This window comes from Erithacus rubecula (genome assembly GCF_903797595.1).
Source record: "Erithacus rubecula genome assembly, chromosome: 2".
NCBI lineage: Eukaryota > Metazoa > Chordata > Aves > Passeriformes > Muscicapidae > Erithacus > Erithacus rubecula.
In genome coordinates this window covers 53422416-53449085 of record NC_136685.1, presented here as the reverse complement: position 1 = coordinate 53449085, position 26670 = coordinate 53422416, and the positions used below count along the sequence as shown (strand labels likewise).

At 40.1% G+C, this 26670-nt stretch overlaps 1 protein-coding gene and 1 pseudogene across 4 annotated transcripts; both read left to right on the top strand.

Annotated features, from left to right (window-relative positions):
* The first annotated feature begins 4106 nt into the window (after positions 1 to 4106).
* Positions 4107 to 20865, top strand: SLC18B1 (solute carrier family 18 member B1). 3 transcript variants are annotated; one of them, XM_079325225.1, is made up of 14 exons: positions 4107 to 4259; positions 4718 to 4857; positions 5909 to 6004; positions 7618 to 7691; positions 9108 to 9255; positions 11756 to 11912; positions 13387 to 13523; positions 14965 to 15066; positions 15954 to 16045; positions 17198 to 17293; positions 17864 to 17938; positions 19318 to 19411; positions 19509 to 19555; positions 20347 to 20865. In XM_079325225.1, exons 1-14 carry the CDS (start codon positions 4223 to 4225, stop codon positions 20417 to 20419), a joined length of 1368 nt encoding a protein of 455 aa, XP_079181351.1. In that variant the 5' UTR covers positions 4107 to 4222; the 3' UTR covers positions 20420 to 20865. The 3 variants fall into 3 exon arrangements, with proteins under 3 accessions (XP_079181351.1, XP_079181350.1, XP_079181352.1); XM_079325224.1 differs by having other exon boundaries at positions 4118 to 4259; positions 20341 to 20865; XM_079325226.1 differs by lacking the exon at positions 19509 to 19555 and having other exon boundaries at positions 4118 to 4259.
* A 746-nt stretch (positions 20866 to 21611) lies between these two features.
* LOC306798725 (pantetheinase-like) lies at positions 21612 to 24689 on the top strand (annotated as a pseudogene). Its single transcript, XR_013777912.1, has 4 exons — positions 21612 to 21668; positions 22779 to 22843; positions 23459 to 23651; positions 24165 to 24689. The product of XR_013777912.1 is annotated as a pantetheinase-like (transcript).
* Positions 24690 to 26670: the final 1981 nt, after the last annotated feature.

Below are 26670 nucleotides of genomic sequence, written 5' to 3'. Positions count from 1 at the left end.
TGTAGCCTAGCAGGAGTCTGTTATTTTTGTCTAATAATGAATGAAAGTGTATGATCCAGTGTGAGCTCAGTGTTCATGTGGGCATTCTGCATGCTGTTGGTACTACTCCACCTGCTCCACCTCCCTGTCCATATTCCTAGAAGGAGTAACTAATTTCTTAGGCTCTGCATTTTCCCTTGGCGTTATTTTCATTGAGCACCCTGGCACACAGTCATAGGGAATAACATATTTAAGATAAGGATTGCAGTCCTGTGCTGAAAGTACTTCTAGTGCACTTGAGGCTGGGTGAGTGGTGTAACAAGAGTGCTGGAAAATGAGGAGCTGCCAGATGCAGGGCAAGTGCCTGCCTGGGTTCCAAAAGGCTGAGGTGGTGTCAGTGCAGACGCTGACCTGCAGCTTCACTGAGCAGCCAGCTCCAGCAGAGGAACTCAGTCCTCTCAGAATTTGGTCAGATTACAAACAGCATAACATGCTGCCTATAAGCTTGGATTTGGGGAGAGGTATACAAACTGTTGTCACATGATATTCAAGAATTTTGACTCTCTCCAGCCTGCTGTGCTGAGTGATGCATTTGGACTCACCATCTTGCTGCATATATTTAAAAATCCTTTGGTTATAGCTACTACCCTTTGTGCTTGCCATTCAGTTCCTTTACTCTCCCTGTCTGTCTCCCTTTCCAGGATGGCAGCCTTCCTTTCTTTTTCCACTTTGATCAAAATGGGAACTGAAATTAGGAACTTTTTCAGAAGAGCAGTACTACAGTGAGGCCATAATGGTTCACTTTTGTCTCAGCCATCCTCTTCCTGCTCCTTTTCCCCATTATCTCTCCTTGTCTCTTGCTCTGGTAACATTTAACTTCCCCTTGTACTCACCCTGGCAAACACAAGCCATATTTTCTTCAAAATGTCATGGGTAGTTGAAGTGTCAAATTGTAATCTGTGGAGGCTCACGAAATGAGTAATAAGCAGTTTAGACAGTGCACAGTGTGTTGAGGCAGCCACCTAGGCAGATGAAAGTATCAAGTATTGCAAACTCCCAAGAGAGGTCCATGACACTGCTAAACTCTGAACAGTAAGTTCTGAATTTCAGTTCTGAATCCTTGCAAAAACTTACTTTTATCTCACATCTGTCTCTAGAAATACAAAACATGGGCATGTGCAATAAATAAATGTCATAGGATAGTTATCTGATTTTCCTTGCAAACAGAAATTATTTCTTAGTTGTGTAGAAAATCAAGCTGGAAGCCTTCTTATTCTGTATCCACAGAAGTTCTGCTCACCAGCCCAGAGGGGAGATGTGTATTTCCAAGTGCCTCCAGATGTAGAAAAGAACAGCCACCTATGCAAGAGATGTCTGTGTCAAATTTCAAGTGCTTGGAAAAATTATGGAGAGATCGTTGTGAAGTTTCAGGCAGAGGAAAAGCTATGGTATTTCAATAGCAATTTGAATTTAACTAAGGCCTTGAATCATGATAACTGAACAAAAGAGTTTGCTGGTTTCTGTTGCCTTCCACAGATTTTGCATAGATGCTAAAATATGTGGTTATCATGTGGTCACATTAGAGTAATTTTAAACTATTTCCCAATAGTATTGTGCAGCTGCTGAGAAAAAAAAAATGATGTAAATATACACGAAGGATTTTCTTGACAGCAATGCAAGTCTTTCTAAGATCTCCACAACTACACAAATAAAAATAAAAAGGAACTTAAATTCTCAGCTCACATGTGCTGAGCATTTCATAACGCCCTGAATATCCATGAAAGAAGCTACTCTTAATGCAATTATCCTTCATATATTTTTACCTTGTGGACATATGTCACGAGTTTGACTCCATGCCTAGTATTTGTAGAGAACTAGTGCTCTAAGCCTTGAATTCTACGTACAATTTGGGATCTGAAAGAAAAATACATGTTATTGAAGTTGTTGCCAGTGTGACAAGCAAGAAAGGCTTGTATGCTTTTAAAATATATATGTTTTTATTAGACTTGATAAACTGTTGTAATAGGCTGGTAACAAGTCTGCTCAAAGCTGTAGCTGTACTGGTTGTGGCTGGGGTAGTGTTATTTGTCCTCACAGTAGCTGGTATGGGGCTGTGTTTTGGATTTGTGCTGTAAACAGTGTTGATAACACAGGGATGTTTGTTTCTGCTTGACAGTGCTTGCAAAGAGCCAAGGCCTTTTCTGCTTCTCACTGCAACAGTGAGGATGCTGGGGATACATGAGGAGCTGGGAGGGGATTCAGCTGGGACAGCTGACCCCACCTGACCACAGGGATATGCCATACTGCTTGGTATGCTCACCATATGTAGAGCTGGGGGAAGAAGAAGAAAGTGGGGGACCTTTAGGGTGATGGCATTTGCCTTCCCAAGTAATGGCTACATGTGATGGAGCCCTGCTTTCCTAGAGATTGCTGCCCATGGGAACTCGTGAAGAAATTCCTTGTTTTGCTCTGCTTGCATGCATTGCTCTTCTTTCACCTGTTAAACTGTCTTTATCTCAATGCATAGGTTTTCTAACTTTTGCTCTTCTGATTCTTTGCTCAATCCCACTGGGAGGGAGTGAATGAGAGGACTGTGGTGTTAAACCACAATGATAACTTACTAAGAATATGTGAATAATTAACCAACATGTTCTATCAACAAGTTTCTTCTGGCAATACTGAGCTGTAAGCAAGGACATTCATAGCCATGTTTCATTATTGGAGTCATGTATCACTTCTATTTCCCACAATTCAGCCTTCTGTGCACATTGACTGTGGAAATCTGACTCTATAGGCTCTGTTGAGTTACTCGTATGTAATTATTAATGAAAGGAGGATTGGGGTTTGAAAGTAGTTGGAAGCTGTGGAGTTAAGAGTCTAGACTGGAAAGAGCAAGTAGTTGGAATAAGAACTATTTTACCTCCTGAAGATAATTGACTGCATCTCCAACCACAAAAATTAATGCTTTATTCTCTTGCCACAATTTTATTCTTTCTCTCTAAGTTTCTATTTCAGTCTATTCACTCTATTTGTGTGTCATACTTTGAATATACCATGCTTTTATCTTTTGTTATCTTTTGTTATTATCCTTTTGTGAATTCATGATGACTTCCAAGTGCTCTTCCTTTTTTTTTTTTTCTTTTTTTTTTTTTTTTTTTTTTTTTTTCTGAGGGAGATAAGGCTGCTCAAGAAGCAGTATCTATGGAAAGGACTTATGTTTATGTCTTCTTCTGGAGGCAGACAGGAAAAGTTCAATATAGTTTTTAGGGACTTTGCAACAGCCATAATATATACCATACAAAATATATTCTCAACGTAGACTTCAGCAAAGGAACATGTTGCTGTTTTTCTTTGTGGCTGCTTAATAGCTTTTAAGTTTCCTAATCATGTGGTTCTACTGTTTCCTGTTATGCAGAATGTGAGATTCTAAAGTTAGGTACATGACAACATTTGTTCTCAAATGTCCTTTTTAAGCGTCTTAGTTTTGTAACTGGTGACTAGATGGAATACTGATAGCTAATTAAAATAGTGGTTTTAAAAATAGTGTTTTTTCTCTTCAAGTAACAGGTGCTCTGTCTCTTACTATGTTGGGAAGTTATCCTCAGCTCACACCTCATCTTCCTCACTTTCCCGCCTTCCGGACAAGACCTTGTGCCAAACGCACTGATTATACCACCGCTTCCTCATCTCCAGCTTGAATTTACTCCTGGCCAGTTTACAGCTATTAATTCTTGCGGCAGTATTGTCATTAAACCCTTGTACCATGAATCCAGAAACTTGCTGGAGACTGTGTAACAATCGGCGATCTTGCTTGGTCTACGAATCTTAACACTGTATCTTGAATGTCCTGGGCCACGTGTGAATTGCCTGAGCCAGTTGTGCGTGCCTCGGACAGGTGTGCATGCCTCGGACAGGTGTGCGTGCCCCGGGCAGGTGTGCATGCCCCGGGCAGGTGTGCGTGCCCCGGGCAGGTGTGCAGGCCCCGGGCAGGTGTGCGTGCCTCGGACAGGTGTGCAGGCCCCGGGCAGGTGTGCAGGCCCCGGGCAGGTGTGCGTGCCCCGGGCAGGTGTGCAGGCCCCCGGCAGCCGCAGCCCTGCGGCGGGCCCGGTCAGTGCCGGCGGCTCCGGGCCGCTCCCGCCGGCCGGGCATGCTCAGTGCCGGCGGCCGGGCTGGCGCCGCTCCCGGCGGTCGCTGAGCCCGCGGCCGCTGCCACACGCGCCACGGGAGGCGCCGCTGCGGGCCCATGGGCAGCCGGGCGGCGGGCGGCGAGCAGCCCCCAGGTGCGAGGCCCCGCGTTCCTCCGCCGGCACGGCCGGGCCGGGGGCAGCGGCTCCCCGCGGGCTGCGGCCGGGCCCGGAGCGGGAGCGCAGGGAGCGGGCCGGGTGTCGTGCCGGGGCTGTGACGGGTGCCGTGCCGGGGCTGTCCCGGGTCTGTCCCGAGTGCCGTACCGGGCTGTGCCGGGTCTGTCCCGAGTGCCGTACCGGGCTGTGCCGGGGAGCTCCGGGTGCAGCCCCAGCGCCTCCGGGGCGCGCTGAGGGGCGGCTGCCGGCAGCGGCACCTTCACCGCGGCCAGGTCTGCGCTCCTGCACGGGGCAAAAGGCGGCACGGCTCGTTTCTGTTCTCAGAGCCGGGAAGGGTACGCGTATTGCGTGGGTTTTAATTTTCCAGCCTGGTCTGTAAGCTGTTCCCCTCTGGCAGCTTGTAGAACTCTATTAATACTTGTATTTTGTAATTTTAGATGATGGCATGTCAGAAGCAGCTGGTGAGGAATCAAGGCGGTTTACCAGAGACCAGCTTTTTACATTAATTGCAGCAGCTTCTATAAATTTCAGTTCAATGATGTGCTACTCAATCCTTGGACCCTTTTTCCCTTCAGAGGTAAACAATTTAGCTCCTCTCTTCATTACCTTTTTGCATGTTGAAACTTCTAAAAATACCTTGAACTCCATGGGACATGTATGGCTGGCTGTAAGCTCTGAGTTAAGGCTTTGCAGTTGTGAGAATTCCGTGATAGCATGAGGCTGGTGTAGTAACAGTGCATAAAATGGTGACTTGGATCTTGTCCATGGGCTAATCTTCCTTACGAGTGCAGAGGAGGCAGCAAACTAAAGAGAGGAGATAGAAGTCAAAGGGGATTCTTAGAGAAGTGAAATAACTTTTTGCTCAGTGTTGCATCGTAGTTTTGTAGAGCTGAGATTAAACTGCCAATGTCCAGACTTGCATTTCTGTGCCCTAGCCACTCAGTGACTTTCAGCTTCCTCTGCTAACTCATTCTGGGCCGTGAAGAACTGTTTTAACTTCCTGACCTAGGAAAGGGGGAAAAAAATATAAAAATCTCCACTTATGTTGAATGAAAAAAGTATTTAAATATAGAATGAGAAAGATGGTTGTGGTGCCTTTGCAGCAGAAATCTATTTCTCTCACGACCAAATTGTTATCAAGTATTTAAAAAGAGATATTATTTTTGTCTAAATACTGCTATGTACTGCTTGTGCCCAAGTGAATGTATTTGGCCACCTAAATAAGTAAAAAATTGTCTGGTGCTTATTATGAGGTAGCGTATCATAGTGAAAATAACAGATATCTCTGTTTACTGCCCTCTCACTGTGCAAGGAGTCAAAGTTTTGTAGCTAGTGCCCTTGCACACCAGTTGAAGTCACCTTTATCTAGTGTGGCTGCCTCTTCAGCAAATAACACAAACTTCCATTAACTGACAATTTAACATTGCTTTTCCCTTAATGATGTATTAGAAATGCAATATGTCTTTAAATTGTGTTGTTACCTTATGGGCCCTTACTGCCTTTGAGAACAGAAATTGCTTTCTAACTGCATTAATAGACAATAAAAAAGATTTAAATATGCAAGACATGAATGTTATTCACCTCAAGAATTTGGCTATGTCTTTACATTGTTGTGATCTTTCTTGCAGGCAGAAAAAAAAGGTGCCAGTAACACAATTGTTGGCCTGATTTTTGGATGTTTTGCTTTGTTCAATTTCTTGACTTCTTTAATATTGGGAAATTATGTAAGTATAATTGAAATTGTAACTTTTTTCTGTGATGGCACAGGTTGGTACATGAAGACAGTTCTGCAAGCCTGAGAAAAGAGATGTCTCTTGAGTAGAACTCCTGCAATTTTCTGTCTGCAGTAACTGTAGTCTGACCAATCAGTCTGAATGTGATCTAAGTCTTGTCAGTGCTCTCCTGTTGTTCCTGAGTGTAGTTTGCTTTAGAGTAATCTGATGATCAATTCTGCTTTCTACGACCTCCTTTTTCCACCACCTCATTTTCTTTGTTGTACTTACTTATGTATTCTGTTTGCTTTTGACGACATTCTTAAGGTGTTTTGTTTTTGTTTTGTTTTTTCTTTAGTTAGCTGCACCTCTTCTTCTTTTCTGGTCTGTTACTGTTTTTTATTTTTTTTTAACATTTCCCCTGTTATGACTCTCTGCTGCTTAACTCAGTTTCCCCTTCAACTTCATTCTAGAGTAATATGGGAGAAATGTCTCCAGTTCTTGTAACTTGAGCTTTCCCACAGATTAAGGGTTTTTCTTGCGTTGAAAAAAATCACAAATAAATTATATAAACATTTGTTTATGTGCTGGAGCACTGCTGTCTATGAATTATTTGCTAGGGCTGCTCAGGATCATTCCCTAAGCTGGGGCTTCTGCATAGTCAAAATCGTCACTGTCTTTTGCTGAGCAGCCTTTTTGCCAACCCTGTGGTGAGTGCTTTTCTCTGCTGCTGAGGTGGCTCATAGAGTGTCACATAAGTGCCATTTCTAAGTCCAAGTCTTGGTGCCTGTAGTGGCACTCAACTATGGCACAAGCCTCCCCAAGCACTTTACAGTGGGGAGAGTGAGTCTGCCATCCTCACTGCAGATAGCTGAGGTGAGCATCAATAGACCTGGACAGTGCAGCAATCAGAGATCCTGAGGGTTTCAGTGAAACTCAGCAAAATATGGGCTTTAGTAATAATGGCTGAAAGGCAGGGACTTTGTTCAGGCCTGAACAAAAAAGGAGCCTGAAATACCTATTGTCTTTAGGGGAAGTTGCAGCATAGAATCAGAAGCTCAGCTGTACTTTGTTGCAGGATTGAGTTTGCTTTATGGCATGCCTCCTGTCATCCTTCACTCTTGTGAGAGAGTCTGAAATGAAGGAAGGTGGGATTCTTCCCTGGTGATGAGGGAGGCCTGAATGTGCCATGCTTCCCATGCCAAAGCTTTGTGCTGTTAAAGGTTGTCAGGAATTTGCTTAAAAATCAGTTTGCATTGACTTACTAGCCTATGTGATGGGTATTGTTGGCCTTGCCTCAGTGCTGAGGGGAGGTTTGGAAACAAACTTACTGCTTGCTTATAATGAGGAATGCTGCTGCAGAAACTGCAGCATGCTGCTAGGGACTTGTTAACTGCAGAATTGTCTTGCCTTTTTAAAACTGGATTAAGTCACTTAACTATTCAGAGTATTTTTAGGTTCATTATTGAATGAAGGCACACCAGCAGAAGCAGTGTTTCCCAATCTTTTAGCTACAGGTGCTACAAAGTTCCCATAATTTTTTTATTTCTTAACAGTAACTTAGGTTGAAAATTTTTGATCTTTCCTTGAAGTACTAACATGTAAAAATGGTGTTTATTTTACAGCTTTCACAAATTGGAGCAAAATTCATGTTTGTGGCAGGGATGTTTGTTTCAGGATGTGTGACCATTCTGTTTGGGTAAGTAATTTCTGTTGCTTGGTTTTGTTACATTTGTCTTCTGATCATTTTCATCCTTATGAAAAGATGGACACAAAACAAAAGTAGAACCTCTTGGGCATCTTTTATGTATTGGTTAGGTCATCTAACTTCTTGCATCTTTATCTGCCTCTTGGAAAGCAGAATGAACACTGCTCCCTTTCACTAGGGAAAGGGAGTCTGTTTTCAGAGTCAGTTTACTCCTTTGAAAGCAGAGGAGGTAGATTCTGTCTACTTAAGTAGTAGTTCACAGATGGTGAGAAGCATGTCAAAGTGCAGCAATAAGACAATTATTTTGGCATAATGTTTTAATAATTATTTTCTTAAAAATATTTTGCTTAAATGGGAAGTTTTGCCTGGCAGGTAGAGATTAATTTTAGCAAAATAAATGCTTTTTTAACAATGAAGGAATCTCTTACTAGTTGGTTCTAACACATCACATCAGACTTCCTGCACAGGTGCTTGGAAAAGTTATAAAATACTACAAAGGTGGGATTGGAGTTTTTCACAGGTTACGGTTTTCTTGTTTTTTCATTGTCAAGCAAAGGGGAAAAGGAGAAAGCTGCCAGAAATAGTTTGATAGAGTTTGAATCATTTCACAGAGCTGGTTCAAAGATAAGTGGTTGTCCTAGAGTGATATTATGATGCTTGTATCCCCAATCATCTGTTCTGTTTATACCAAATATTAAGTTCTGCACCTTCAAGACTGGTTCCAAGAGCGAAGAGAGGAATGAAAAAACGTGCAGTTTGTTTTCAGAGAACTGGACTTCCTCCCACACATTCCTTCTCATAGACTGTGTTGTCTGCAGCACAGACAACACAAAAGAGCTCTCCTTTACTTTTAGTTAGTTTTTAGCTAGATAAAGCAAAAAGGTTTCCCAGACTGTGGCTTTTCTTTTTCTTGGAACTGATCAGTCCTGCTTTGGACTGAAAACCTAGAGAACACCGAGAGCTCACACTGGGACACAGCATTTTTCCAGTGAAGGAGAGACTGATAAGAGACTGAATGAGCCAAGCTACACTCTGCAACAAGGACTTTCTGAATTTGCCATTGTTTCAGAACAGCAATAACTTTTATTATTTAATATTATTCATGTTTCTTTATGCTTGTGAATACTTTGCTTGTTAAATACACAGGGGTTTTTTTTCACTTTTCTCCAAGGAAATCTTCCCAAACCAGTAGGGGAAAGGGCTACTTGAATCTGCTTTCTAAGAAAACCTCTTTAGAAGTTTCCTCCCAAATTTGCCCTAAACCAGGACAGTGGTGATAGAAAGCATCAAGTGTCTTGTAACTGTGTCTTTTAATAAGCAAGAAATTGTGCTCTAGGGCCTTTAGTAGATGATTTCATCCATCCTGAGAGAGATCCTGTTTTTACTGTTGGGATTTTTCTTTTCCAGAATGCTCGACAAGGTGCCAAGTGGACCAATGTTCATCAGTTTCTGCTTTTTAGTAAGAGCAATGGATGCAATAAGCTTTGCAGCAGCAATTACAGCATCGTTCTCAATCCTTGCAAAGGCATTTCCCACTAATATAGCTACTGTCCTGGTAAGCTCAGAAAGCAGTGTTACAGCTGAGTACCAGCAATATGACAAATTGCAAGTGGGCAGCCTAAAATCAAGAGTAGAAAATCTGTTGTCCCATATTCAGATTTATTTGAAATAATCATGTAATGTTTTGTTTGTAATCTAGAATTGCAGACCTAGAATGACCTTAGCATTTAGACCTTAGCATAACTCTGGTTAGATATAAATTAAGCAGTATATATTAGTTACTTGTGCTTTGAAGACAGCTGACCATTAGTGGCAGTAGTTATCTCTTCAGTGAAAGTCAAGACAAAATACTAATAAAATACTAGTATAGCTTTTGGTGACTACTTCCACCTGGATAGGAAGGATCCATGTAAATTGATTTTAAAAATGATCAATAAATTCACATGGTGTTGATTTAGATGAAAGATACAAAACTGAAACAATTTTGGCTTAATTTTCCTAATCTGTTGATAAAAGTTATGTATGTAAAGATAAGAGCTAGAGTTTCTTGAAATCTGGAGGGCAGTGTTTCTGATTATCAACAATTCATTTCAGCCAGAGATATTGCCCTTTTTCAGTGGGGTTTTAAGGTGTTAAAGAAAAATTTTGTGCTTAATAAAATGCTGCCTTTTCTGTCTATTTTTCAAGAGATTCTGGTTTTCAGTTCAAATATATTCTGTCAGAAATAACTGACTTAAAGGGACTTAGTTACTGATTTTATAATCTGAGTTAAAAAGAAATTCTGCATAGTAACCATGATGCATGGCTGAAAATGGTATGTGGTGGTGAAGGTCATCTCAAGACCAGAATCAGAAATGCTGCACAGCTGTGGCTTGGTACCTACCTTTGTTTAAAATCTAGAAAGGGTGCTGTAAAAAGACAGATGACTTCTAAATGTTTGTCTTTTTACTATATTGTATACTCTAGTGTCTTGTTCTGCATGAGAATAAAACTTCTTTATATTTATTAAGGTAGATTTAGTGTCCTTAACAGTGGACATGATAGAGAGTTCTTGTTACTGTGAGCTCTGAGGCAGGAAGCAGAAGAAAGAGCTGATTATTTGAGCAAGGTGCATCCTAGTTTAAAACTGAAGCCTGAAGGAATAGATGAGGTTTTTTTAGCCTGGCTCTCTATTGTCCTTCTTGATAATGCAAGATGCTGAAAAGCACCTTCCCTCTCCCTGCCATTTTGGTACCAGTTTTCAACCTTCCTTTCACCTGCTGAGTACACTACAGGATATATGGGAAAGTTATTAAATAGAGGCACATTCGCCTTGTTGAAGTGGGAAGTTGAGCATCTGTCATGTGATTCCTCTTTGAGAGGAGGTATTGACTGCAGAACATAAAGCAATCTCACTTCTCAGTATCAGGTTTGTCTAATACTGTCATATCCTGTCATACCCTCCCCACTTCATTAACTTAGAAGGGATAAATGATACACAGCCCCAAATCATGTAAAGTATTTGAACCAAAGTCTCATAAATCAAGTATTTTTTATGTTTTTTGAGCAACAAAAGTGAAAGCGTCATCTGGATGCAGTGATGTTAATGGTCTACATAGTCATAGTTTTTCGAATCTCAAATATATCTGAAAAGTTTGTAACTTACTAATCATATGTTTTTACTAGTTATTTTCCTTGCTAGGAAAGAAAAAGGTTGCAACCCTAGACTGATCTAGTGTAAAGAACTTGGCTTTTGCTGACTCTGCCTTTTTCAGGGCATTTGACTACTCTGACTTGTATCTGTAAAATTCAAGATGAGCATGATTCCCTGGAGTATCTTTCTGGGTTCTGGAAGTTATCAAAACTTTCATCTATAAGCAGCTGTTACCACCAGCTCTTACTGGTGGTCTAAGTATTGATGAATCAAATGTTGAGGCAGATGTTGATAGTGGTGACTATGATGTTGTAGCACAAGATGTATCTGTATTACTGTCCTTTTACAAATTAGTACCTTATAAAATATACCAGATTATTAAACTATATCCAAAACAATCTGAGCTGGCCCCATCGCAGTTCTGCTATTTTTTTCTACCACTAGGGAGTGAGTCCAAACAGGTGTTTGTGGAGAGAAAGCTTTAACTTGGCACATGTACTTAATCCTATGAGAGAATGTCCCAGAGTAGATTTGTTTAGATCCCTTCCCTCAGTCTGCCATGTAATGGCAGGTGGAAAAGGTGATCCCTTCATCCTTGAGTTGTCTTGTGGATGCTTTCTGCCATTAGAGCATTTGCCTTGCCTCAAGACTGAGATGTTAGGTGACAGCAGAGTTGTGAATGCTGCAGTACAGGTGGTTCCCTGTAGTGAAGCTAAAGAGGTTCTGGCTGTCACACACATAACTGTAGAATATCCCACCCTGTGAAGGTCACTGCTAGCTCTTGTCCTAGTGGTGCAGTGTTTTGCTTTTCATTACCCTGGATATATTGTGCTTCTCCTCAAACACATAGCTTGCTTTGTATTGATGCATTGTGTTTTCTCAACATACTTACTTTGTTTCTGCTTGCTTTTTCATCCTTTAGGGCAGTCTTGAAATTTTTTCAGGACTTGGACTGGTGCTGGGCCCACCTTTGGGTGGCTTTTTGTATCAATCATTTGGTTATGAGATCCCTTTTATCACGCTGGGATGTGTAGTGTTGGCTTTGGTGCCTCTGAATATGTGTATATTGCCAAAATATGGTAAGTATCCTTCTACCTGCTTCCTTCACTCACCTTAACTTCTCATGTACTTAAGTGTCTTTAAAAAAGTGTCAGCTTCTGGAGTCTGGTCCAAGTCAGAGGGCAAAATTCCAGCTGATTTAGCTGATCATCTTGATCAGGCCCATGTTTAATGCTAACTTAAATTCATGAGATGGCCTGAAATTAGTACAATTTCTCATGCCCATTTCTGCAAACACTAGGAACTTTGTATTGAAGTGAACTACAATATTCTTTTGTTTTCATTAATCTTAGATTTAGGGCTTGTATAGGATCAGTTGTGTCTGCTTCCTTTAGGTTTGTCATTGCAGCTACTTGAAGAAAAGCTGGAGACAGATTTTGCCTAGAACAGGAGAACTCAACATATTTGAGGAGTTAACAGTGGAGGGGGAAACTAATTATAGGGAGAAAAAGAAGCATTTATTTGTACTGAGCAATGCAGGATCTGATGAACATGAAAAAATGTTAAAGTTAATAAAGGAGGGGTTTATTGAAGTGATGGAGGTCATATAAATTTGTTAAATTTTAGGTGATCCTGCTTGGACAGAAAACTAGCTTAAAGATAAATCCTCATGCAAGACTGTAATTTTAAGGTTAGAGTTCTGTTATTTCCTAGAGAAAATAAAAAGCTAGTAACTTTGAAATGCTTCTTTAGTTTTTTTATCCTTTAATATGAAAACCATGGAAAATAACTCCAAGTATATTGGTCTTTAGAAGAAACTTACATGTGTTGCTACTGCTGACTTTCCCTTCCCCCCTGACCTCCCCAAGCTCTGAAATTGTCATGATATCTCTGCCAATTTGGAAGTATGTTAAACTAACATAAATGTTAGCTCTGAGCTGGTGGATGCTAATGCTTGAACTTTTAGTTCTTTGTATACTTTGAGACCACTTTCAAGTATTACAGGAGAAACACCATCTGGAAGAGGCCTAACTTAAAATTCCCACATAATTATAACATCTCAAAGAAGTTTTCTGGAGTACAAAGTGAATATGTTGAATTAAAATTAGTTGCTAAGAAAACTTGGATAGATCTCAATTGATAAATAGCAATCTTTTTATCTTGCTCTCAAAGCATGTTTCTTTTATTAGTTATGAATTGTTCATGCATATGTTCATGTATTGAGCTGAGACATATACATGAGGATTTAATTGTATAACTGCTAGCAGAGAAGCAAATACTTTTTACACATAATTGGAGTAATACATGCTTTAATTCTTTTTGGGTTGGGGATTTGCAGGAATCTAAATTGTATACTTCTTCACTTACCAAATTTTGGTTTTTACTATAACAATAGTAGAGCACATAATAATCAACTATTGGCTTTCATCTGTTGTGCAACAGGAGTAAGAGGATTAGAAAAAAGGAAATACTTTTTCTTTTCTAAAGCAAGATCAGTCATGAGCTTATGCTGCTGAAAGTAATGCAGTTTCCCACCCTCTTCTATTGAAACAGATTCGACTCCTAGGAAGGAATCCTTTTGGAAACTCATTCTTCTGCCAAAAGTCTTAATACTCTGTCTCACTATATTTTCACTCAGTGCATGCTTGGGCTTTTTGGATCCCACAATGTCTCTATTTATTCTAAAGAAGGTAAGTCCTGCTAACATCCAGCGAAGTATTGACTTAATAAATAGTAAGTAACTGGTTATAAATGTAAATATCCTTAACAAAATTGAGTTTCATCCAATTAACACTGCTTTAGTTAACTGTTGTATGAATTCCAAATAACTTGATTTCCACAGTACTGGTAATATCCATTGCACCACCTCTTCCTGCTGGGTCTTGATAACTTTGAGAATGAAGAAATGTAAGGCTTTTTAAAATTGGCTTTCTCCACTTTAATGTCTTTCAGCTGCAAAGTACTGTCTCTGAATAGGGCATAGAAACTGCTTTTGTAAAAAAGGGACTTTTTCTTCCTTACTGAAATAAAATTCTTGGAAGCTGCTGCAGTCACTGACCGTGTTATATCTCTTCATGTGAACCCCTTTAAGATTTTGTTCCTAGGTGAAATTAAGCAATGGTCTTCAAGGGCTTTATTTATTAATAGTTTTTCCAAGGGGTAATGTTTCACAGATGGCTGTGCTACTTTTTGTCTGCCTAGTCTGTACTTTCAGCTCCTGTCCAGGGTGAAGGGGACTTGACCTCTTTCATCAGTGGAGATGTGAATGTACATCTTCCATCTCCCAGGAGGGATCTGAAATTATCCCACTGTAGAATTTGTGCTTCTATGGCTCTTCTGCTTTCCCTGTGCTCTGTGCTGACAGATACTTGCTGTGAAAGGGCTGTGACCCTCTTGGCAGGTATTCTAACCACTAAATTAGAGCTATTATAATGTATTTGCATTTGTAAGGAAGTAGTGAATATTTATGTAGTCCATACCACATGAAACATCTTGGAATACATTCTAACTACTAGTTAACACACTTATTTGAGAAACTAAGGTGCTTTTGATTCATTACACATTTTGTTTTAGTGCAAAAATATGTGTCTGTATTAGGAAAATATGGGCCTCAGGGTGTTAGCAAAAAACCTCTTATTCATTCTCATAAAAATCATTCTTATATTGAAAAGTTGGAACTGAGTTTTATGGCACTACTTACTATTAAGACGTGCTGATTAACAATGGATGAATACAGTACAAATAAAACTAAAGATTGGAGAGGTAGAGACTAAATCCATTGAAATTTCAGTGTCTGAAGTGTCTGTTTCAAGTGTGTCAGATAGTAATGTTAGAATCCAGGGTGCCAGTGTAGGGGACATAGCATAATGTTTCTTCCTGACATTATTTAGGCTTTATTTGAATACAGTTGTGTCACCACTCCAAGCTTAAAAAGTATTGGTGAAACCAGTGAAACTGAAGCTCTGTGGATGATTTCAAATACTTGAAAAACCTCTGTATGGTATCAGTAAAATACTTAAAATTGAGCATTTCAGTATTTTGACTTAATATATAATTCTTGGATTGTCTTTCAATGAGCGTAGCATATGTAGTTTGTCTTGGTTATTTTTTTATTTGTCTTCCTTTCCATAGTTCAAACTCCCAGCTGGTTATGTGGGCTTGGTGTTCCTTGGTTTGGCACTCTCATACTCCCTGTCTTCTCCCCTCCTTGGACTCTTAAGCGACAAACTGCCGGTGAGTCCTGCCCTGCTGTGTGTGCAGGGTTACTTAAAGGTGGGGGACAATGGATGAAACAAGGGATGTAGGCTTGGTCTTGTAAAAGGATCTGCCTTTCAAGATCTTGTAATGCACCCATTACTGCCACATGGGAGGTGTCTTTTGCAAGGTCCGGAGTAATTTAAGAATGTCCAAATCAGTAAAGGAAATTGGACAAGCAGCTGAAGTGTGCTGAGCTTTTCTGATGGACTAAGCACAGTCTTTTTCCAAGTAATATGGAATAGAGAGTGGGAAAATGTGTCCCAGTTATCCATGCTTTTAACTACATCTAACTTTATTAGCTTTTGAGAAGAGGAGTGAAGAGTTCTGGTTAACTGTATTGACTTTATCTCTTAAAAAGCATAATATCCAAGTCAGATCAGCTCAGTGGGCTGCCTGTCCTTTAGCCTGCTCCTTTAGTTCTTAACAGCACCCTAGAAAGATACTTTGAGAGTAGTGCACCTAAAACTGCCTGTTCAACAGCCAGTGCTAATTGATCAAGGAAACCTACACTTTGAATGCTGTGCCTGAAGGACAGTGACAGTTTTCTAAACACTTTTTCCTGACACAAACTAGTAATGCCCTTTGTACATGAAAATTACATAGAATCATAGCATGGCCTGGGTTGGAAGGAACTTAAAGATCATCATGAAATGCTACATGAAATGAAATGTTTCATATATTAAAGAAGATTAAGACCTAAAATACTTTGCTAACCGAGAAGGACCATTGCTGAGTACCCTGAAATCTCTGTACTAAGCTGTTGCTGCCAGTGATTGCATCTGGGGTGAGGAAACAAGAATTTTCTTGATGTACATGGCAAATTCCTGATTTTAAATGACATAGCTTTTCCTTTTCTTGCACAGTACGTCAGGAAGTGGCTGCTGATATTTGGAGATTTAATGACAGCAGTGTGCCTTTTCATGCTAGGACCTGCTCCTGTTCTGCACATTGAAAGGTACTGCCTCTACCTGAGCCTGTCCTGTTACATGATGTTTTCAACCATAATCATGTATGTCCCTAAGTCTATAATTAGCAGCTCTGACCATGAAATAGATTTGGTTTTTAACTTCTACCTTTGACCATGAAAAATGTGTTTTTTTGATGTGTAGCATGAGACTGTGAATGTGAAGCAGTGAATGCATCTGAAAATGGAGATTTTACAGCTTCATAAAATAGATGCTTTTCTTTCATTTTTTACTGTTACTTTGTTCATGTTAATGTGTATGGTAGGAAGAATGTTGCTTTTTATTTTCCTTCCCTCATAGTTTTGTGGCATTTGCAGTGCAGCAAATAAAATTCTAATTTTGTCTTATTTTCCGAATTTTTCTATTTCATCAGTGTTTTTAAACTATGGGATTTATTTGCATGGCCGTGCAGCAGTACTGATTTTATTTCTCTTTGTATATCTCCTACTGAGAAAAATGACAGATTATAGCTTTGTTTACACTAGCAAAGTAAAGACATTGTCTGTTGCACCTGAATGCTGCAATATTATATTTCTCAAGTTAATTCACAGCAGAACGCTCTGCTACATTTACAAAACAATTCCACAATCCTTTTGTTGTAGGTTAGATACTCTGTTAAAGTAATAGACTTGTTAATGCACAGATCTCCTCCTAGGCTGCTAATTTTTAAAGAACATAGGTCTTTGGTGCTGTTTCAAATTTAGATCATAGATTTGAGCTGGGGAGAAAAATAAATTAGTAAAGTCTTCAAAATTCTTTAACTAAGTCTATTTGGTTGTAATATATTAGGTTACAAAATTTTAACTTCAAAATTCTGGACTTCTGCAACAAATCAAGTCTGGTGCTTGCACATAGACATTGCTCAGTTAACCTCATGTATCTACATCTTCCCTATATGCAGCTCATAAAATAAACTGCATTTGATAAGAAAATATATCATTTGAGCACGGGTTTTTCATATTATTTTACAAAATCTTTTTTTCTAAAGCATAGAACTGGATTTTTCAAGTATTAGTATGTCTTAAAGACACATAGTTTACTGATCAAGTCAGGGAGAGCTGATGTAACAGCCTTCAGTCAAATGGAGTCCTTACTGGAAAGAGTCTTCAATAGCTAACTTCTTGTAAATGTCTCTCTTTCAGTCAGCTGTGGATATTTGTGCTAGTGTTGGTTTTGATTGGCTTTTCCCTTGGCATGAGTGCTATCCCAGTGTTTCCAGAGATCCTGCAATGTGCATAGTAAGTAACTCAGTCCAACCCTTCTTTCATGTTGCTCACACTAGGAACTTGCAACTGTTTTTCAGGGGTGAATGTGAAGTGTGACTTTTTTGCCCCTTTTTGAGGCAAAGGCAATAGGAACACTTGAATGCACTACTCTATTATCTTAGTTCTTTCTGACTGAGCACCCCAGTCATTATCCTCCCAGTATAATTTGTAAATGTGTACCTCAGTAACAACCTAGAAGGGTCTTGATTTACTGTTATTAGTATGCTCCTTTTGGAGCAAGATCTTTGCTTCTAAAAAGAAGTCTGTGTCACAGTTTCACACTTGCCATATGAAACATGGGGAATTGGTGCAATGGTGTGGTCTTACTTAGGAGAAATCAGAGATGAGGAGTAGGACTTCAATCCTCCAGAGAGGCAGCAAAGAAGAAAGTATTGGGTAAACAGGCATTCTACTGTACACTTTCGCTTTTTAACTATTTATGTGGTGTGCAAATTAAAAGGATGGGGAAAAGTCCGTAGGGAAAGGCTACAGACTGAGACACAGTATGTCTTGTACTACTTCGACTGGTCTGTCTTTCTGCAGTGAGAATGGATTTGAAGAAGGTCTGAGTCTCCTGGGACTAGTGTCTGGGCTCTTCAATGCCATGTGGTCCCTTGGGTAAGTGTACTCCTTTTTGTAAACTATGAGTTCAACTATTCCACACTATTGCCATGTGGAAACCTGGCTGTCACTGTGTTGACCTTGATTGAAAAGTTCTTGCTTGACAGGTGCCTGGTAGGCATGTTAAAGCAAAGCTTTTTACCCAACGAAAGGTAAAACTTCTGTTTTGACAATGCTCTGAACTTTTCTTGAAACATACTGCTCTGCATATCAAAAACCTGCAGTAGTTAAAGTGGATGTTTGCTTGCACTTCCGTGTAGTCATTTTTCTTTTCACTAAAATATTTAATACTCAATATAGAGAGATGTGGACCTTAATTTTTTACAAAGCTAAGTTCACCCAGATGGGGTGAGCTAGATGTCTGCTCCTGGCTTACTCTGTTCTCCTTTTTCCATTTTCTACATTGCCTTCTTTTGTCTGGGATAGCTTAGCATAGAATCTTCTTCTTAAGCCATAACAATTCTTTAAGGTCTATGTTTGTAACTGTATACAGTGTGTTTATAACTCAGGGTCATCATCCCAGATATAAGTGAAAAGTGCTACTGACTGAATGACCCTTCAGAGCTGTCACTCAGTGGAAAGTGACAGTGTCCCTATTGCCAGCCACTTACAGGATATTTTTATCTGTCCTTTTAGTCCTCCGTGGTTGCAGGTATGTTTCAGTGGCACAGATTTGCACCATCTTTTTTCCAAGATCCAACTGTCTAGCAGTCCTTTTTATTTGGGTTCAATACAGACACAGGTAGTATAAAGTTTATGCTGAATCTAGCCTGGTTTTATAATGTAACTTTCTTCCAGGATGTCTCTCTAGTTTTACATAGTTTTGTCCCTTTCTGTCATGAGAAACTGCATAATGTAAGACCTTTCATAAAGAGACAGCAGCTGTATAACCTTTATAACCTGCAGTTTGAGACAGGCATGAAGGTGCAGGGCAGTTACACACAGCTCAACCTTGCAGTGACTGTGTATGTCACATTGTGCCTCCCCACCTGCTTATATTCATCAGACCTTTGTCTTGAAGTTTAGAAACTTTGTGTTTTGAGGGATGTGACTTTGAATTTCTCTTATGATAGAATTGATCAGCGTAGATGTTTTCTTAGAGCATGATCTTTAATGGGGTCTCTCTACTGAAAAAGTCTGCATTCAGTTTTCTAATGTGGATCCTAAGGAGGTAATTAGATTTATTGGGGCCTTGGAAAACAACAAGTTCATACTTATTGTGGATTTTAGGAAAGTTAGGTCTGTGGAAGAAAATCTCTTTGTTGTCAAAGGTGAGAATCTATGAAGGAAGGCCACAAAACCCAATAAAACAGTTTCCTGAGAATATGCAATCCTTGGTGCTTGGGATGCAAATACCTGGTTTTGCTTTGATGCAGGGCATTTGTTGGTCCAATTCTGGGAGGATTTCTAAATGAAGAGCTGGGTTTTGAGTGGGCCGCAGCCATCCAAGGAGGATGGCCACTGTTAAGTGTAAGTAATTGCACATTTTTTTATATCTATTGCAGTTATGAGCTATTGCATAAGGTTGTTATAAATACTACAATTATAACTCACTGTTTCCTCAAAGGGTCTTGCAACTGGAATATTTTACATCATCGAGGCAACAAGGAAAAGGTAAGCTGAGATATTTATTCTTTATTTTTCTTGCAATCATATAAAGCAAACCTTTGCAATCTGTGCTTGCATTTTTTCCTCAGTACCAACTGAATAATGAATGATAAGATAAGCAATAAAAACATTGCTTAAATAATTTGTCTGTATGGTTTCCTGAATCCATGCTGGCCTAAATGGACAGCTAAACTAGGCAATGTCTAATCTATACAAGCAGCAGGACTGTGGCATTAAGGAGCAAACCCTATGGATGGTTCCTCCAGGAGGATGTCTGTGAGCTGGAATTGGTTGGATGGTCACAGCAGACAGCAGTGGTCAATGGCTCAGTGTCCAGACACAGACTAGTGACAACTGGCGTCCCTCAGGGGTCTGCCTTGGGACCAGTGCTGTTTAGTATCCTCACCAACAGCTAAAAGAAGGTAGATTCAGACTAGATATGAGGAAAAATTTTTCTATGAGGGTAGTGAAACACTGGGCCAGGTTGCCCAGAGAGGTAGTGGATGCCTCATCCCTGGAAACATTCATGGTTCTGAGCAACTTGATCTACTTTAAGATGCTCCTACTCATGGCAGGGTAGCTGACCTTTAAAGGTCCCTTTCAATCTGAACCATTGTATGATCATGGAAATGAACAGTACATGGTTCTGTGCAGTAGCAGGGAAGCAAATCCAGTGATCCATGTAGCTCTTTGCATGTAATGTGCTTTTTTGCCTATTATGTTGGTATCACAAATATCTAGAGAATATAAAATCTGTGTTTTCTCTCCTGTTCTTTTCCTTATGCAAACAGTTCCAGTTCCAGTTCCAGCCTGCAAAATCCTCCTGGTGATAATGAAGAAAGGACTCGTCTGATGGGGAATGAAATGTAGCCAGACATACTTGCAGTTCTCTGTTGGCTGTTGTGGTTTAACCAACTCTTGAGGTGACTGGCCTTAACAGTGCTTCATTATTCTGGAGCTGGGACATGATCTCTTAGTGAACAACCAGTTGTGGTTTAATTGTAGAGGCATTACTGTTTTGAAACACTAAACACTGACTGCCTTTCTTTTGGAAATTCTCCTGCATGATGAGTAACCCTCAGCTGTCAGCCTGTTTAATTGTGTTCCATGTACAGTGCAACACTGTATGTGCAAATGATGTTTTCAAATGTCTGGTTTCCATACTTCTGTATGCTGTGCATTATTCTTGGATAATATTTTGCTACCATGATTTGCTGTACTTTTTTAAAGGAAGTTCATTATGTTGTAAAAACAGAATTTGAAATTATAAAGGGCTAAATACAATATTATTTTCAATAAAGCAATTTTTTTCCTAAGTTTTGTATATTTTCTTAGACAACAAGAGTCTAAAATAATTTTGTCTGCCAGCACTTGTGTTCTCTTGAAAAACGCCTGAAAATGAGATGCAAAAATAATGAACATTTGCTATGTCTACCCAGAAAAAACTGATTCTGAGTCCTGAGGAAGACTTGGCATCTGGTGTATACATTGATATACATACACGAAAGATAAATGCATGTTTGTGTTATATATGAACACTCAACTTGGTGATTGTGGGGATTTATTTTGCTAATAAATGCTAGCTGGAATATTTGTACTAATTGCTTCTGCAACAGCAAACCTATCAGGAGTCTAGGGCTACTATGTGAGAAAAAAATATTTCCTCATCTCTTCCAGTTGCTCATCTAAAGATATTCAAGAAGACCTGAGACAAGGACACTGCTGACAAACTCACACTAGGTTTCTTGACATTGATTGTGGCAAAAGTCTTTTAATTTTTCATTGAGCCCATATCTGGCTTTTAGAAGGGGTTCTCTGTGATGGCTTTTCCCCCATAAATAAGACAAGTGATCTGTCCTAGTGACTTCCAGTCAGTTTCTTTTGTTGAATATTTCTTGGATTTTACATATGAAATACTTCTTTCTCTGTAGAACTCTTTTGGACTAGAAAGAACTGCTGTGGTACCCAAATGAGATGTGAAACTTCAGGGTACCAAAGGGCAGGCTTCCACATAGATTTCTTTCCTTTTTGCATCAGATGTTAGACTTTACTGAAACTGGGAATGTGCACCTCACCTTACAAGGAAATGCTGACCATGCCAGTGCTGGTGGTGAGCCAGGTGAGAAGGAGCTGAGAGGACTAGAGTTGGATGCAAGATACAGATCTGTAGACATGTAGATATTCTGTGCAATTTGTTCACCGATCTGGTGTGTTAGGACTTGAGAGGAACAAGAAGACCAAAACAACACAAATGTCACTGAAATTACTGAGAGCTGCCCTACAATGTGTGAACTTCACCAGACCACCAGTAGAAACTAGACAGGGTTAACCAACCCCTCTAATAGAGTAGTGAGAGCTTCTCTGGGAAGCTAAAGCCACACCCCTGGTTAATGCTGTGCTTGAATCATGCAGTGGCCAACCTGCTACTACTGGCACAGCTGTAGAAGCTGTGATGGGCAGAGACTGTGCCAGGTATAGCAAGACTACAATTGGCTGGACCAGGGCAGTCCCGAGCAGGAGCCCAGTGTGGCAGCACTGAGCTCAGGATCATCTATCTGCCTGTCTGCCTTCCACAGCCCTGCCTGCACCCTTAATTTGGGCAGTGCTGGTCTCTCCTGGGATTTTCCAAAGCCATTTTCCTCCTGGGACCCAGGCTTGCCTCAAGCTCTGTCACTACAGCCTGGCTGACTCCCAAGTCTGGCAGGTGATGCATTTCTTTGGCTGCAGCACAGTGCTGACTCCCCTGCCACGGTATAAGGCAGATTGCTCAATGCTGGCAGCTCTCCGGGCTTTGATACTGTGAGACTTTCCAGGCAGGGTCATTGCATCTTCGGGTGTCAGCTTTCAGCCACCCTGGGGAATGAATTCCAAGGTTTTGTGCAATACTTACTCTTTTTAGAGCCCACTGCCTTTGCTTGCCTGTGACCTTGTCTTGGTGACTTCAGGCTCCAGACATGGGGCTTCCTAAAACTTGTGCCTCTGCTGTGCCCTGGACACAGATGTAGCAGCTGTCTAGCAGGTCTCTATAAGCACAATGTGGTCTTGTCAGAGGACACTGAAGTGCCAGTTTTTCATGAGGAGGTCTTGATGCTGATGGAGAAAAATATTGCAATTTTGGAAGCAGCCATCAAGGAAGCAGCTAGAAAGGTCATTATGTCATTAGAGACATTTGTTTGAATAAACACTGACCATTTTTATTGTCTTAATGGTGTTTGTGTGCTGGTACCAGGGTGCCCATATCATTGTGACTCCTGACGATGGCATTTACAGATGGGTCTCCACAAGGGAAACAATGCACAGAATCTGTGTTTCAGGAAGGAATTCTATGCATGTTGTAGAAAATGTTTGATACAGAATTATTAGGAATATTTGTGAATAAAATAACAGCTACTACTGAAAGAATATACTGCGCAATATAAAACTTAGATTTTTGAATCATGATATGGTAACCTTTTTATTCTGATATTTTGCTTAATAAATTGCACCATTTTTTGAAGCTGCAGTAAGCAGGCAGGTAACAAAACACTCCTCATAAGAAACAAATCCTAAGATACCACAGCACACCAGCCACACGGAGAGCTGGAGCAGAATGGCTGAGATTAGCTCTTGTGTGGGTGTAACTTCAGCCCTGTGCCACAGGCTGGCAGCAGAATGGAGACTTGGAGGTGTGAAGATTTGCTTCCACTGCAAGGAAGCCCCTGCTTTCCTCAGTTAATGAGAAGTGATGGGAGCATTTCAGCTGCTAAGCTCTGAAGCACAAATCTTCTGTCAAGTAACAGAAAGCAACAGTCTCCTTGTAGATTACTAACTTAGATCTATCAGTCTGATTATCTGTAATCTTAACACTGGAAATTTTTTTTATTAAATGGTTTTGATGTTTCATTTCTTTCTTTCTTCCCTCCTGATAAGGCTTGCTCCCTCACCTGTGCTTGAAAGACTGAGCTGTCTGGCAAGGAATAACTCCATCTATGTGGTTGCTAATATGGGAGACAAGAAACCATGTAATTCCAGTGACCCAAGGTGCCCAAGTGATGGCCACTGTCAGAACAATGCCAATGTAGTCTTTGACTCAGAAGGGAAACTGGTGGCTCATTTTCACAACGTGAGAGAATTTTACAATTTACAAGGAAGTGCATGATTCTCAGGAGATTAGAGATGTGAAACAGAAGCTGCTTCCTGGACTTAAATGTATTTCTACATAGAGTCATAATAGACCAATTGTCAGAGGGCAGGTGGAAACTATTGCCACTATTCTGAATTTAAAAGCAAGTAATTAAATGAGAAGTAAAGCTCAATAAACCCTCAATTTTTACTGCATCTCAATAGGAAGAGACACATAAGATATTTAAACATTAACATCCTACATAAACTCTTCCCAACTAAATACTAATCCCTTTTACTGGTACAAATCAGAAGCAACAAATATTTGTGGTTGACTTCTCTTGCACTGATATGAGTTCTATTGGAAATTAACATACAGCATATTCACAAAACATATTCTCCATTACTTGTATTTATGTGAATGATTCAACATCCATTTAACTCGAATGGTTTGATTTATTTTCTAATATTTTATTTTCTCCATTATTTTTTTTTTTTTCTTTTCCATGAGTAGTACAACCTTTTTGTGACAGAGAAACAGTTTCATTACCCCAAGGATCCAGGATTTCTGACTTCCAATATATCCTTTGGCTACTTTGGCATTTTCACTTGTGCAGATATACTTTACCATGACCCAGCTGTGGTCTTGGCAAGCAGATACTAGGTTGACACCATTCTGTTCCCAACTGTTTGGGTGAATACCCTTCCATTGGTTTTCAGCTATCCAGTTTCATTCAGTGTGGGCCAGGGGAATGAACTTCCTTTCAGCAAATACACACAGCTCCAATATGACAGGTAATGAGAATGCTCTGCTTGATCCTTGTTCTCATGGGCAGCTGTGTAGTGCAGCTGACCTGAGCAGAAATTCCCATCAGCTTGAAGCATGCACACTTGTGTCATAGGGACTAGGACATGAGAACTTGTAATGTTCTTGGTATAAAGGAAATAAAAATGTGCTATTCAAGAACTTGGAAATTCTTAAGTCGACTACAAAACCTCTAGTCGTTGTTAAATAATCAGTTCTGGGAGTTTATGAGCATTTTTCTTCATCTTCTGACCCTGGTGTTTCACTGGTGCTTTGGCCATGTAAAGATCCAAACTTCATTTTCTCCACTAGATGGAACCCTAACTCTGTGAAATGTGAGTGAGTTCGGCAAATAGTACTTCTGGGCTGGAGATTTTGTGTCTCACATTTTCTTTGTAGGCTTTGTTCTTTGTATATTTTTCCTGAGCAGATGCTAAAAGTCAAGCACAAATTTTATGTGTATGTGTTTGCAGAACTGAGAGAAATTTATTGCTAAAATGTAGCTCTAAACTTTGCCATCCAAATAAAAGCAGATGTGAGCTATTCCTTTAGTTCTCAAGTGTTGATGAGCCTATGTCATACAGGTCATATTCTTTATGACTAGGTTTTACTCTGGGCTTTAAAGATTTCTCTATTTATGTGAAGCACTTGCATAAAGATGTGAATTTTGGTAATATCTTTTCTTTACAGAACTTATTGATTGGGCTGTATTACTACCCATTTTAATCAGAATTACTGATTTCTAATGCAGTTAAAGAAGAACACAAAACTTCAGCCCCTTAAATCATATATAATCAGGAACACTAATCTTGTCATTTACAATACATGAAACATCAGCATTAGATCTACTTTCCATTGATGGCAAAAAAACATTAAGATTGTAATCTCTGAAGGCTCAATTTAGTTTCAAAACAGTCTGGTAAATGTTAGAATTAAATTTTGCAAATATGTAATTAGTTACTACTGCTTATCTGTTCCATATATTTGCTTTCAGATTAGAAAATTTCTGGTGTTATGTGTTTGCAGGGAGTGGTATTTATGCCTCAGATGGTCCAAGAGCATGTTACTACAATACTGAAATGGATAATGGTCACCTTTTGGTGACAGAACTGAGGTAATGCCCACATCTCTCTCCTGCCTATCCTGCTGCTGCTAACTGAACATTGTATGCCAGCCAGATCAAACAGATTCCATCAAACAAACTCTCTTTCAGTGGGGCTGTTTGCCATGACCTCTTCTCCTTCATGGAATTCACTGAATTTGAGGGAATTCGAGACATCTGCTAGCAGGACCTCTGTTGAAATCTCACTTAGAAGATGGTAGAGAGGCAGCAAGATAAAAGTTATGTCCTGGGTGCCTTTGGTGGGCTACATTTGTTGAAGGACAGTGTTATTTGCAGATAAGAGTTTTCTGTTCTTATTTGAACAGTGAGAAGGCTGCAATATTCTCTTTACAGTCTGTTTGTTTGTTTTTTTTAACTGGGCCCACCCACCCCCCCAAGTTTTTGTTTTCTTCATGATGCATTTTGACTTCATTAGGGGAGTTAATCTTCTTTTCTATGTTATAAATGCTGGAAGAGTAGCCCTTGGGTTGACCCTCTGCTGTAACACCCTTGAAGGTGAGGTCACCCAGCAGTTTTGGCAAGGACAGGACAGTTAAGTATGCATGCAACTTTGTTCTGATTGTGCATCTGCAACACATCTTGCACAATTTGCTCTACAGGTTTTGCAGGTTGTAGGTTTGTCAGGATTTATTGCTGAGGGGACACCTCATTTCTCCCTGCAACTACCTGAAAGGAGGTTGTGGTGAGGTGGAGGTCGGGTGGATCACTTCTGTCAAGTGATAGGACATGAGGAAATGTCCTCAGGTTGTGCTAGGGGAGGTTTAGATTGCTATTAGGAAAAATAACGTCAAGCATTGGAACAGGCTGCCCAGGGAAGTGGTTCAGTTGCCATCCCTGAAGGTATTTAAAGAATGTGTCGATGTGGTGCTTAGAGACACTTAGTTGTTATCAGCATCCTCTGTCCTCTGCCTTTTTTTCTGCCTGATTTTCCTGGTTGCATTCATAGAGTAATGCAGCTTGCCAATTCTCTTCTGCCCTGTTCCCCAAAATCCTCTAGAACAACATCTCCCTCAAGACAGAAATGTAGTTTTTCTCAGACTTCCTGCTAGCTCCAGTTGAGATTGGAGCTCTCTCAACTAGATCAACATGAAT